Source organism: Pantherophis guttatus, chromosome 1 (assembly GCF_059756535.1).
Source record: "Pantherophis guttatus breed Tessera chromosome 1, ASM5975653v1, whole genome shotgun sequence".
NCBI lineage: Eukaryota > Metazoa > Chordata > Lepidosauria > Squamata > Colubridae > Pantherophis > Pantherophis guttatus.
In genome coordinates this window covers 34425656-34438833 of record NC_142063.1, presented here as the reverse complement: position 1 = coordinate 34438833, position 13178 = coordinate 34425656, and the positions used below count along the sequence as shown (strand labels likewise).

Below are 13178 nucleotides of genomic sequence, written 5' to 3'. Positions count from 1 at the left end.
AGATGAAGTTAATATGAAGTTAACAGGATATAAACCAAAGCATCAGCCTCAAGCAGAATCTTATATTAACACTGCTACACTGCTACTGGGTCTCTCTGTGGCCCCTGAGTCATTGTCAGAAACTTAAATGGAGGTAGTTGTATCGTACGTAGGCTGTTTGTCCTCTGGTTTACAGGTATTTTGTAACTGGCTCCACCTGACCTAATAACCATTTCATGAACACGTCCATTATATTCTCTCAAAATTCCAAACATAGTCACTTGTGCTAAATGTCTGAGGAACCCTGACTTAATAGACAATTTAGGAAACCATCTGAACACTTACTTCCAGTATTTGCAATTTCTTGTGAAGGGAAGAAATGTTTCTCACATCATCAATTAAAGACGGAGTTATAGTGTCCCTGATGTTCTTTAGGTGAAGCTTCAGATTATGTCTTGCTATGTCATAGCTAAGAGAAAACATGATATTATTAGTAATATTATGCAAAATTGGACATGAACACAAGATTCCAGTTCCTTCTAATGCTGCCTTCTCCTCATCTTCATGAAATAATACAACCGTTCGTTTCCTATTGCTTTACTTTCTCATTTCTTCTATCAGCCATCTTGATTTATATAATAATCTTCTTACTTGTATATCCTAAATGAATGGGGTTTTTTATGTTTAAGTTTATTTTCTGGCCAGAGGCCACAAAAACCATGCACAAAAAGAAGCAAATTCTTAAATTAAATGTTCAGCATGCAAGTAAGCAAATCCAACCAGGAGAGATCTGATTTCTGAGGTTGAGGAAGGAACACCGGAGATTTCTTAAAGGGGGACAAAGCAAGGCACTTTACTCAATTGGAACAGCCCTAGCCTATTTCAAGACCAAATGATTGTGAAATCTAAAATAATTATTCAGACTAGTCCAAAGAGAAAAAATTGAGGAAAATGCATTTTATGTTACTTTTTATAATAATTCTAGGACTGGAATCTGACAGATTAAAACAAGGTAAACCAGTTTGAAGATTCAGCTTTATTTTTTTAAAAAGAGGTTTGCAACTTTATTCCAGATATTTCTGGCAAATACCATTTCTTGTCATTCAATATTTTACAGTGAAATATACCTTTCTTTTAATTTTTTTAAGGCCACGTCTCCATCACTTTCCAACTTTTCTGCATGGTGTCTGCCATTTTGAAATTCTTTTTCTGGTTCCAAATTTATACAAGAAACATCTTCTGAATCCTAAAAATATAAACAAAATAGTTAAATAATTGTAATATATAATATCCATAAAATAATTATGTAGATTCAATGGAATGAGACTGTTAATTTTCCATATAAAAGAAATCTCACCCCCAAAATTAAAGACTTCGCTTAAAAAGACTGAAGGTTATAAAGCCACAAGGAAAATTATTTCACAGATTTATTTTATCCTAATTCAGGACATTTTATGTGAAAAATTGGGACATTGAACATTTATGTTTTCCCATTCGTGTTGATAAAGAGGAACTTTCCATATGCATAAAGGCTGCATTCAGCCATATCTAAAGCCAAATGTCCTTATCACAGTAATTTTTTCCTTATATTAGGAATGGTAAAATAGTAAAATGTGCTCTGATTAGAAAATTCATGTTTTACAGAATACAGATCTAAAATGTTTATAGAAGGCAGTTTTTAAATCAACCTGAATTTTCAAATAAGCATCTGAGATTTGTTCCCTGGTTTACCAGTCAGAATTATGAAAGTGGCAAATACTATTCCTCACAATTTGTTTTAGGCAGAATAAATACATGACTATGCAGAATAAGTAAATTTGGCTATATATTTTTATTCAAAACTATTATCAGTGGGGTGGTGGTTTGTTTTTTTTTTGTTTTTTTTTTTGTTTTGTTTTGTTTTGTTTTTTTGTTAATACTAATGGGAACTTCCAAGGTATTTTTAAATTAGTTTTATCCAGACATGGATTTCCGAGGCTGTCAAGGGAATAACTTATGCCTGATTTCAGGAAGGATTATAATAACTTTTTTCTGCTTCTTTTAAAAAGTTGCAATACAGGAAAACCTTTATTTGAAAGGCCTTGGTGCAGCGGACTTTGCATGCAAAGGATGAAATTTCACTGCAACTTATGTCATCTGAGTCATAATGCTATGAGGTAATGGTGTTGAACCTGTAGGCATGTCTCTGACTTTCACTGCCTTCTCACTCCATTCACTGTCCCCATATCCAGCTGTATCCATGTGCTATCCAACAGGTCTGAAGTGTCCAAGCAAAACATCTTTGTCAGTAAGATAGAACTTTCAGGCAGAAGAGACCTACAACTGCTATGCCCAGTATTTTTCAATCTTGGCAACTTGAAGATGTGTGGACTTCAAGTGGCTAAGATTGAGAAAGAATGGCTTAACCAGCTCCATTTTGGAAGCCCAAGGAATTAGAACTCAAGATAAAAGTCAGTAGGTGATGATGTAGAAGCGATGCAACAGAGTGTTTGTATCTGAGGAGGATGCAGGGTAGCTGCTTATTATAGAATAACAATTTGTACTAAAAGTCTTGATATCAAAAGGTATTAATGAATTAATAGCATGAATGTTATGGTATACCAAACAGCCCTTATAATCACCAATGGAGAAAAATCTTGTGCAAAGAAGGGCAAATTCTACAGCATCTTATGAATTTCAGGTTTCTACTATGTGGCTCTGTGATCCATGTAAGACTATTTTTCAGGTTATAATAACAAATAGGCATTGATCTACAGATGTTTATCTACATACATCAGTCTTCATCAACCAGCTGAAATACAACTCTCCAAACTCAGTTTTGGATTAGGGAAGGCTGATCTACATGAAGATTAAAATGTGAGTCTTACCTTTTCAGCTTCAGGATTCTGAGATGATACCTTCTCTTCATTGACTGACGCAGGTGTAAACTCTCTGAATTTTAAAATGAAATAACATCAGGGCAAAGCAATGAAAAATACATCTTAACACTGAAAAAAAAAAAGAAAAGCACCATCCCAATTCTATTTAATGTTACTGAGAAAATAATTCTCAGTAGAGAAGGCCGTGCGGGCCTGGATGGGGAGAAACAGGCTCCGACTCAACACCTCCAAGACCGAGTGGCTGTGGCTTCCGGCGTCCCGATATAGCCAGCTGATGCCATCGCTGGCTATTGGGGGTGAATCACTCGCCCCCACGGAGAGGGCTCGTAACTTGGGCATCCTCCTGGACGCACGGCTGTCTTTAGAAGATCATTTGACAGCCGTGGCCAGGGGGGCTTTTTATCAGGTTCGCCTGATACGCCAGTTGCGCCCCTTTCTAGATCGGGACTCCCTACGCACAGTCACTCAGGCACTCGTCACTTCCCGCCTGGACTACTGCAACGCTCTCTACATGGGGCTCCCCCTGGGGTGCACCCGGAGGCTCCAGCTGGTCCAGAACGCAGCCGCGCGGGGGATTATGGGGGCGACGAGGCGCTCCCATGTGACACCTCTCCTGCGCGAGCTGCACTGGCTCCCGGTGGTCTTCTGGGTGCGCTTCAAGGTGTTGGTGACCACCTTTAAAGCGCTCCATGGCTTAGGGCCGGGATATTTACGAGACCACCTTCTGCCACCAATAGCCTCCCACCGGCCAGTACGCTCGCACAGAGTGGGCCTCCTCAGGGTGCCGTCCGCCAGACAATGTCGGCTGGCGACCCCCAGGGGGAGAGCCTTCTCTGTGGCGGCGCCCACCCTCTGGAACAACCTCCCCCCAGAGATATGTACAATAACAGACCTCCGGATTTTTCGTCGGGCCCTGAAGACCTATTTATTTCAACTAGCTGGGCTGGCTTGAGTTAAATTTTAAATTGATTTTAAATTGGATTGTTTTAATTTACAGCCAAAATATTTAATTATTTTAAACTGTTTTTAAATTTTGTATGTCCTGTTTTTTACTTTGGCTGTTCACTGCCCTGAGTCCTATTTGGAGAAGGGCGGTATAGAAATTGAAACAAATAAAATAAATAAATAAATAAATTCAAAGTTTCCCAAACTTCATTTCTTGTCTTCTTCCCTCTCATCTCCACCCTGGCTCTTCCTTGGAATTAAAATGCAACATGTTCTATACATATATCACAAACAATAGCATCTGCGGGGACTTACTATTTTCATTGCAATGATGAAAACAAAATTACAACATTGTACTATAAGTTCTGTCCTTTTTGGACACATGTGATACTGTAATACATGTAAAAAATGGTTGGAGCTGGTGACATAAAATCACCCCACTGCTGTTCTTAGTCTTTTTTTGCTTCCCCCAATGTCCCCCTTTCAGAAAAAGTACTTTAATTTCAGGGCCAATTTACACATAATGGTAAGTTATAAGCTTCTTCCTCAAAATAGCTTACCACACTAACTTTTTGCAAAATGTCTGGTTTTAATTTACAGAATAATGAAATCCATTACTCCAGCCATGAAATGAGGGACAGTCAAAGGTGTGAAATAGTTAAGAATCTCTCACAAAAGCAATTTTATTTGATGCTAAACCAACTATAAGTGCCCCCATGCCACAGTTCTACACTGATTATTGAAAATACTCACCCTTTCTCAGATAAATGGTCATCGCCAGTTCTAGATACCAACTCATTGTAAATAATTGCTGCGCATTTTTGAAGTTCTTTTTTCTTTTGCTCATATTCTGCAATTGGCAGCTTTATTTTGGACTCCTTTTCCACTTTGGTTATTTTGTCACTCATCGTTTTCAAAGCTTGTAAGCAAGTGTTAAGCTCACCCAGGCTACCTTGCTGAGAAAAGAAGGCCTAAATGGATACAGAAATGCAGATACACCCATCTTGAGTTCTCCAAGTCCTTATTAACTGACAATTGAAACCATCTGCACTAGTCCCATAAAACTCTTAATGGCAGTCCCACAAACACATTTAAACCTAACCTAATCAATCATATTCTTGAAGCATCATGGCTATGGTAACACTATGGATAAGGAATGTCTGAAATTCATAAGCCAGAGGGCCGACCTGTTAAGATATTCAATTGTCATTGTTGATATGAAGTTGAGCTCTTTGCTCCATTAAATAACCAGACAATATGGTGCTTCAAATTCAATATCCAAAGGTGCCTTTGAGCAGGAATCTCCAACCTTGGCAACTTTAAGCCTAGAGGACTTCAACTCCCAGAACTCCCCAGCCAGCTGGCGGGGGAGTTCTGGGAGTTGAAATCCTCCAGGCTTAAAGTTGCCAAGGTTGGAGACCTCTGCCTTGGAGTATGCAACAGGACAAATATAACATCTGTCTGCCACACTTCAAAAAAGGGACATGCTCCAAGGCACTTTTTTTGCAGGGGGGAGGGAAGTCCAAAGCACTGGACAGCCAAATAGCAGAGAAAGAACTAAAAGGATCAGAATATTTATCCAGTTACTGTTCACCAGTAATTTACCTCACAGGTACCATGTTGGATTTTTTAAAAAATCCTTGCTTACTATAGACAGGCAGCATATATGCACACTTTCAGCTCAGGTACATAGATTCTACTGAACTAGTAGATTATAATTATTTCAGTTTGGGACATGCAGCTAACCATCTTAGTAAACACATCATTGCATCGTTATATTACAGCATCATTCAGTTTTACATTGTTTCCCAGCGGACAATTCCAGTTTGCGTTCTTGGCCTCTCCCAGTGACAATGATGTCAGGAAACAGAGTGAAAGAAAATCTCTTGTGGCATTGAGATATCGGGGAACCATAATTGTAATTCTGACCCATTACATGGTGGCTTGTAAAATAATAATAATAAAAAATGTCTGAGAAACAAAAGAGAATGCCAGTTTTATATGGTACCTCGTGCTCCTCAATAAGTCCTTTGGTTTTCCCAGCATTGAGCAGTTTCTTCTCTTTATTTATCTGCTTATTAAGGTTTGAAAAAGTCTTATTGAACTTCTCTCTTTCAATTTTCAATTTCAGGTGAATATAGGACATGATTTCACAGCGAGCAGCCTGCAAAAGAGATGGCCAAATCCAAACATTCATTTTAAGCACCAAGGGAAGTATTTCAAATCAAAATCTTGTTCTAAAATCAGAATAACATTTTAGCTTCAGAATAACCCTGCAAGCTATGTGTCTGTTCATTACAATCTTCCTGAGTTTCCACTCAAGGCAGTTAACAGTAAAATAAACATAAAAGTTGTAATTAAAAGATTAAAGTTCATCCAGAGGATATGTAGATAAGAGAGAGAATATAGAAGGGTTCACAAAATACTCCTCTACATATTTGTTTGGTATATTTAGGCACTTTCCTTCATTACAAATGTCTATAGCCGTGATGGCGAACCTGTGGCATGCGTAGCCATATCAGTGGGCATGCCAGCTCAGCTCCGATGCACATGCGCACATGTGCACACTGGCCAGCTGATTTTCAGGCCTTCTGGGCCCACCAGAAGTAGGGAAACAGGCTGTTTCCTGCTTCCAGAGGGCCTGTGGGGGGGAGAAGGCCCATTTTTCTTTCTCACCTGGCTTCAGATCCCCTCTATGCATCTGGAGAGGGTGAAAAAAATTTTGCTGTCCCTCCTAGAGAGGGTCTGAAGGCTGAGGACAGCAAAAAAGTCACTTCCTGTCAAACTGGAAGTTGGGAAATGGGCCATTTCAGGCCTCCGAGGGGGGGGGCTGTTTTCGCCCTCCCCAGATGCATAGAGGGGATTTGGAGCCAGGTAAGAAAGAAAAATGGGCCTACCGGGCCGTCGCATGTCAGGAGCGGGGGTGGGAGGGGGTTGCGCATGCATGCGCAGGGCGGGGCGCATAGAATTATGGGTGTGGGCACGAGTGCATGCAAACCTCCCCCGCCCCGCCCCCTGGCACGCGATGGCAAAAATGTTAGCCATCACTGGTCTATAGTGATTAACATTGAAAACCAAATGAACAAATAAAACACATTGAGAACTATAGCAATCTATTAATACAACCATATCATATGCCATATTTATCCAACATTTATAAACTGTTAATATGTCACTCCAGTGGTGGGTTGCCCCCGGGTTGGACTGGTTCACAAGAACTGGTAGTAAAACTAGCGGGAGGCTCCGCCCATTGCCCTGGATGTCATCATAGGCAATCTGCACAGAAGCTCGGTGCGTGCGCAAGCGAAGCAAACAAGTGCGTGCGATCCTGTTGCAAACCAATAGTAAAGGTAAGTAGAACCCACCCCGGTCAACTCCATTTACAATTTTGTTGAAAATGGAAGCAAGTTAAAACATGATTATATGAAAAATACAGATGAAAATATAGAATAGAAAATAAATTAGCAGAGAGAGCTCATTCTGGTAGAGAGAAGTTCCCTGAGGATGGGCTTCAGCATGAGTCCAGAAGCTTGGAAGACTAAACCTCTGGTTCCGATGACTGACCCAGATTGGATCCTAAGAGCTCACTGTCTATTTCATAACACAAAGGGAGAAATCCTTCATGGAATTTTGTAAAATTTGTAATAACCTGTAAGCCACCCAGAGTCATTTTGCAGGGGAGATGGGCAGCACAAAAATTTAATAAATAAAAAAAATTTGGATGCAGTCACTGAAAAGGCTCTGTCTTAAACTTCTGCCAAGCATATATCAGCCCATTTTTACATGATGCATGAACGTACACACGCTTTCAATGAATCTCCTGGCAATGTACATCAAAATCCTTGCACAAGATCAGCAAAAAGAATGCATTATGTATTCTTGATACCAGCCAAAATCCCCAAATGAAGAAGCTGTAGTAGTAATGGAGAGCCACAAGATTTTGCATCTAGGTCTAGATGTGCAACAGACTCACATCCTCTATACCAGGGATCCCCAACCCCTGGGCCACAGCCCATTACCTTATCATGGTCTATTCGGAACTGGGCCACGCAAGTCGCTGGCCGGCATGCGTGCACATGCAACTCAACTTGCGCAAGCAGCAGGCTGGCAGGCATTTGTGTGCATGCGCACCTCTCACACAAGTCAAGCTGTGTACGTGTATCCGAGCCGGCCAGTCATGGGGCCACCATGCCAGTCATGCAGCCCAGTTCACCTCTCTTTCTGCCCCCCCCCAGCTGTTCTATACAGTTACTGTAAATATGGAGAAAGTTCTGGTAACCACATAATAGTAACGTGTCCATCATTACTTAGTGGAACTAATTTATTGAGACATGTCTTCAGCCTAGGTCTCTTTGGATGAAGCTAATAATTCTCACCATTATATCATTCATGCTGCAGCAAAAAAAAAAAAAAATATCCTGCAAACATTTCATGTAAATATTAAATGATCAAGTGGCTTCTTCTTGATTAAAATATCTATTTCCAAGCACATTTTCTCACCTCCCATCTCTCACAAACATCTTTGCTCCTTTCCTCCACCAGTGCCTTTTCATGAGCCGATAAAATGCTTTTCAGTTGTTCTGCTGCTTTCAAAAACTTGCTAAGAATGTTAGTATCCAAGATGCTAAAAGCCTCCTGGAAGAAAATGACATAAAATTGCAGAATGATAATCAAAACAGCAACCTCCCCCCACGCCCCAAAGTAGATGCATGCAAGGTGATATAAGGGTCCTCCCCATTCCAATAGAATTATAGCTTAAAAGAAGGTTTGCTGGACATGGAAGGACAGCATTTGAAATAACATGTTTGAAACCACTGACAGTACAAGAACAGCTCATCTAATGTGCATTCACTGCATTCATGCTGGCTTGGGGAATTCTGGGAGTTGAAGTCCACACATTTTTTTTTATTTTTTTATTTTTATTTTTTTTTATTTTTTAATTTGATTTATATGCCGCCCTTCTCCGGAGACTCAGGGCGGCTTACAATGTGCTCAGCAATAGCCTTCATCCTTTTGTATATTTATACAAAGTCAGCTTATTGCCCCCACAACTGGGTCCTCAATTTACCTACCTTAGAAAGGATGGAAGGCTGAGTCAACCTTGAGCCTGGCGAGATTCGAACCTGCAGTAATTGCAGGCAGCTGGTCTTAATAACCAGCTTAATAACAGGGTGCATTAGACCACTGTACTACCAAGGCTCTTATTTTTTTAAAGTTGCCAAGGTTGAGAAACACTGAGTAGCTTTTGTAGCCCTAACATGAAGATAGGGCCCATCACAGACCTGGTTTGTGTATCTTTCCTAGGTTCTCTGGTCTCATTAGTTTGAAGCCCTGTTACTATCCCTTCCTATTAGAACTTTGATATAACTCTGGGGCACTGCATAGGGAAATTACAAGTATCTCCATTCTGCCGTGTGCTGATCTCAGTCCCACAGCCCTCACTAGATAAGACTAGCAGGTGTGGCTACTGGATTCCTAAGTTAAACACTCATGTATATTTGTTTGTTTACAAATATTAGTTGCAGCTTCCTACCAAGAAGCTGCATCCCTAGGGGACATGCCATCATATTTAGAATAGAATAGAATAACAGAGTTGGAAGGGACCTTGGAAGTCTTCTAGTCCAAACCCCTGCTTAGGCAGGAAATTAGAGTAGGGTAGGGTAGGGTGGGGTGGGGTGGGGTGGGGTGGGGTGGGGTGGGGTGGGTGGAGTGGAGTGGAGTGGAGTGGAATGGAATGGAATGGAATAGAATAGAATAGAATAGAATAGAATAGAATAGAATAGAATAGAATAGAATAGAATAGAATAGAATAGAATAGAATAGAATAGAATAGAATAGAATTCTTTATTGGGCAAGTGTGATTATCTTCGGTGCATAAACTCTCAAGTGTACATAAAAGATATAAGTGATGAATCAATTATTTCATTTATTTTACAATATTTCAATTACTTTACAATCGAAAGCAGAAGGAAAATAGGAAAGGGACAGGCACTGCTGTTCCTTTTTTAAAAAAAGAAAAATATTGTTTTACTGAACTGTAAGATACAAGTAATACATTGTATTATTTGGGTACAGCGGTATCTATACATATGAACTAGAGATGATTAACGCTATGATGATTTAGACAATTTAAAATTTTACAGATAAGGAAGACTTTATATCAATATTAACTGTGGTTTCTAAATTGTAACTGTTAATAAACATAAGGTTGCTGTTTTTTGTTAACAGGTGGTTAATCTACGGCAGCAAAAAATCAGGGGTCTAGTAATATCTTTTCCAGCCAATGCAGGAGTTGCAGCTCACAAAGGCTTATGCCTTTTAATAAAATGTGTTAACTGAAAATGTGCTTTCAGACTTGATTTGGAGACATCACTTTGGTGTTTTTCACAGTCCAGATTATTTATGTCAGAGATGTACAATTCCCATCAATTCAAATACTGCACCACATTTTGCATAATATTTTGAGGACCTCATTCCAAAATACACAGGGCCAAAGTTGTTTTGGGAGTTGGTTTTAGCAGGTAAAATGGATGCCTTAAGCATTTACAAGATTTAAAGAATCCATTAAACCTCTAAAATGTTGACAGAGCTCAAGCTATCATAAAAGGAACACTGGTAGAGCATACTTTTTTTTTTTTAAACTTCTGCCTGGAAACATCCTTAACATGTATTTTAAAGCTCGCATAGTACCCATTTTTGTTTTTCATGTATGACAACCACAGTATTCTGCCCTTCAGGTTGCTTATTATGCAGTGGTATCATGGATTAACTCACTTCGTATTTTGAATGTGGTTCTTCAGGAATTGTATTTTGGCCTACAAGATGCACAGCTTTTAGAACAATTGTTTCAAGTTCCTTGTGAGCTTTTTCAAAGTTTAGCTTGTCCTCATCTTCTGAGAAGAACTCATCTGGTGTACATGGATCTGTCTGAAGGCTAATAGGAGCAATCTAGGAAGAAAAATCATAGGAAAAAAACATCATGTAGTCTTACCATGTATCCACCATCATCAAAAGGCCTGTGGTTCATCTTTTCCTATTACTCAATTGTTAAGAGACTTCAGGTGGAAGATGGAAAATTTACTGTCTGAACTTTCTGTAAACTTATACTGACTGCATACAAAAATCTTTTTTCTGGAGCTGGAATAATCCCAATGACCATTATCAAAATACAAACAATTATGGGAAGATGTATACATTTCAGGATTGTGTACATTTCTGTAATTCATTCTCTTATAGGACTGCATTAAAAAATTTCTTTATGGATCTGATCCTCTTAAAAACTAGAAAATGGAAAAGATAAATATAAGACATAGATAATATAGCATGAGATATAGCTGCAAAAAAGGTAAATTCAATTTTAAGTTTCGTAAACAGAAGTACCATTTCTAAATGGTGAAATCATCCCATTATATTCTTTTTTGATCAGACCTCCACATCAAGTACTGCATCAAGTTCTAGCTACTATACTTTAGGGAGGATTCAGAGAAAATTGAAAAATGTTCAACTAGGGGCAATGAAGATGGTAGGAGAATAGAAACTGTTATGAAGAGGGATTGAAGGAACTGGGTATGCTTATCCTTCAGAAAAGATAGATGAGGGAGAATAAGATGACACCCTTCAAATACTTAAAAGGATATCTCTCAGAATAAGGTCAAGACCTCCTATCTCTCACTCACTCCATTCTCACTCACAGCAGAATATGAAATAATGGACTTCAGTTACAGAAAGAGAGATTACAGTTGATATTTTTTTTAAAAAAAAATTAAGTCATGAATATCCATACACTGTATGCAAATGTTGGAAAAAGCTGTGAGAGATGGTGTCTATGGAAGGGGAGCTAGGGTGATGGATTACAGTGAGGCAGACATTTCCCAGCAGGTGGGCACATATTCCTGAAGGTTTGGGGGGGACACAAGAGGCAGTCCAACCCAGACCTGGATTGGTAAGTAAGTAAGTAAGTAAGAGTTCAGACAGCCACTCCCTAAAATCTCCCAGGGTAAGAGAAGTAAGGATTTAGTTTGGCAAGATTTCTTCCACTGCATGTAAACAAATAAAGTCCTGAACTCTACAGTAGTGGCCAAAGTTGTGGAAACCTTTTGGGAAAAGTGAATTTTTGGGTTTGATGGCTAATAACACCACTTTTTGGGGGGAGTTTCAAGATAATCATATTCCACTGCTGGAATAGCCTGGGAATAGCCCAAACCTTAACCCAATTGAAAATCTATGGAGCCGACTAAAGAAACTTGGTACTTGGAAGTGACTCACAATAACACCCAGTTAATAGAAGCAATCATTCAATCTTGGTTTCACATTATAACAGCTGCAGGACTAAAAGACCTGGTTCACTCCATGGGAAGATGTTGTAAGGCTGTAATTCATTGTAAAGGTTACCCAACTAAGTATTAACTGATGTGATAATTTTTGTGTATCTCATTTTTTCTACATGTTTCACTTTTTTTCTTTATACTGTAACTACTATTCTAATAGCAAGTCCTTCATAAAAGTTATTGCATTATATTCTTGATTAAATTAACTTTCCTTTGATATATAATTTTATGGTACTACTTCCAAAAAAAGCAGTGTTATTAGATAGTTTTAGAAAATACACTTTTCCCAAAAGGTTTCCATAATTTTGGCCACTACTGTAGATGGATTGTTCCATGTTGTTCTTGGGCTTAGCCTAACAAGAAAGCTCCATTTTCCAATAAGATACTATTAGAAGTCTATGCAAGCCTGTATTCTGGGTAACTGAATTTTAGAACTCCCCAAAGTGGGCTTGAATCAAGCTGACCAAGCCAAATAGGTAAGCAATAGCCCAGGAAATATAAGTGCTCTGTCTATTGTATGTAAGCAAATAAAGAACTGAACTCTGGATTGTTGTTCCTGGGTGACAAAAGCCTGACAAGAGCCTAGAAACTTTAGCAGAAACTTCTGCGGGGAAGGTTTAAAAGTCAAGATGGCAACTCCAACTGTGAGATTGAAGCCTTGGTCCCTTTTATGTGGGTGACACAAACAAAATAGGAGGGAGTTTCAATTATGCGGCCACGCCAGGCAGCATAATGTTTTTGACAGATCCTCTCCAGAAATACACCTGACCCTAAGTCAAACATTGGTCAATATGACTCATACTATACTTCTTAGATATTACAAAAACACAAACCAAGCCATATTGGGCTAGACCAAAGTTTAATATTCTGTTTCTCACAATGGTAAACCAGATTTCCCTGGGGTGGAGGAACAGGAGGAGGAGGAGACTGAGGGACTAATTCTGCCTAAGAACAAATACATACAAAGCCAGAATTGAGAAGATAGCAACAGATAGCAAATGCCACCTATGCAAAGAAGCTGAAGAAAACAGTGGACCACCTGGAGAGT

The 13178-nt window shown here is 39.2% G+C and overlaps 1 protein-coding gene across 16 annotated transcripts in view; it reads right to left on the bottom strand.

The window, feature by feature from the left end:
• Positions 1-13178, bottom strand: part of SYNE2 (spectrin repeat containing nuclear envelope protein 2) — a 220818-nt gene that overhangs the window by 155373 nt on the left and 52267 nt on the right. For all 16 annotated transcript variants that reach the window (XM_034433561.3, XM_034433565.3, XM_034433563.3 and 13 more), the window contains 7 exons: positions 10578-10751; positions 8304-8438; positions 5812-5967; positions 4557-4774; positions 2847-2910; positions 1107-1225; positions 325-448 (listed from right to left, as the gene is read on the bottom strand). In XM_034433561.3, the coding sequence (XP_034289452.2) occupies positions 325-448; positions 1107-1225; positions 2847-2910; positions 4557-4774; positions 5812-5967; positions 8304-8438; positions 10578-10751 (990 nt within the window). The remainder of the gene's footprint in view (positions 1-324; positions 449-1106; positions 1226-2846; positions 2911-4556; positions 4775-5811; positions 5968-8303; positions 8439-10577; positions 10752-13178) is intronic.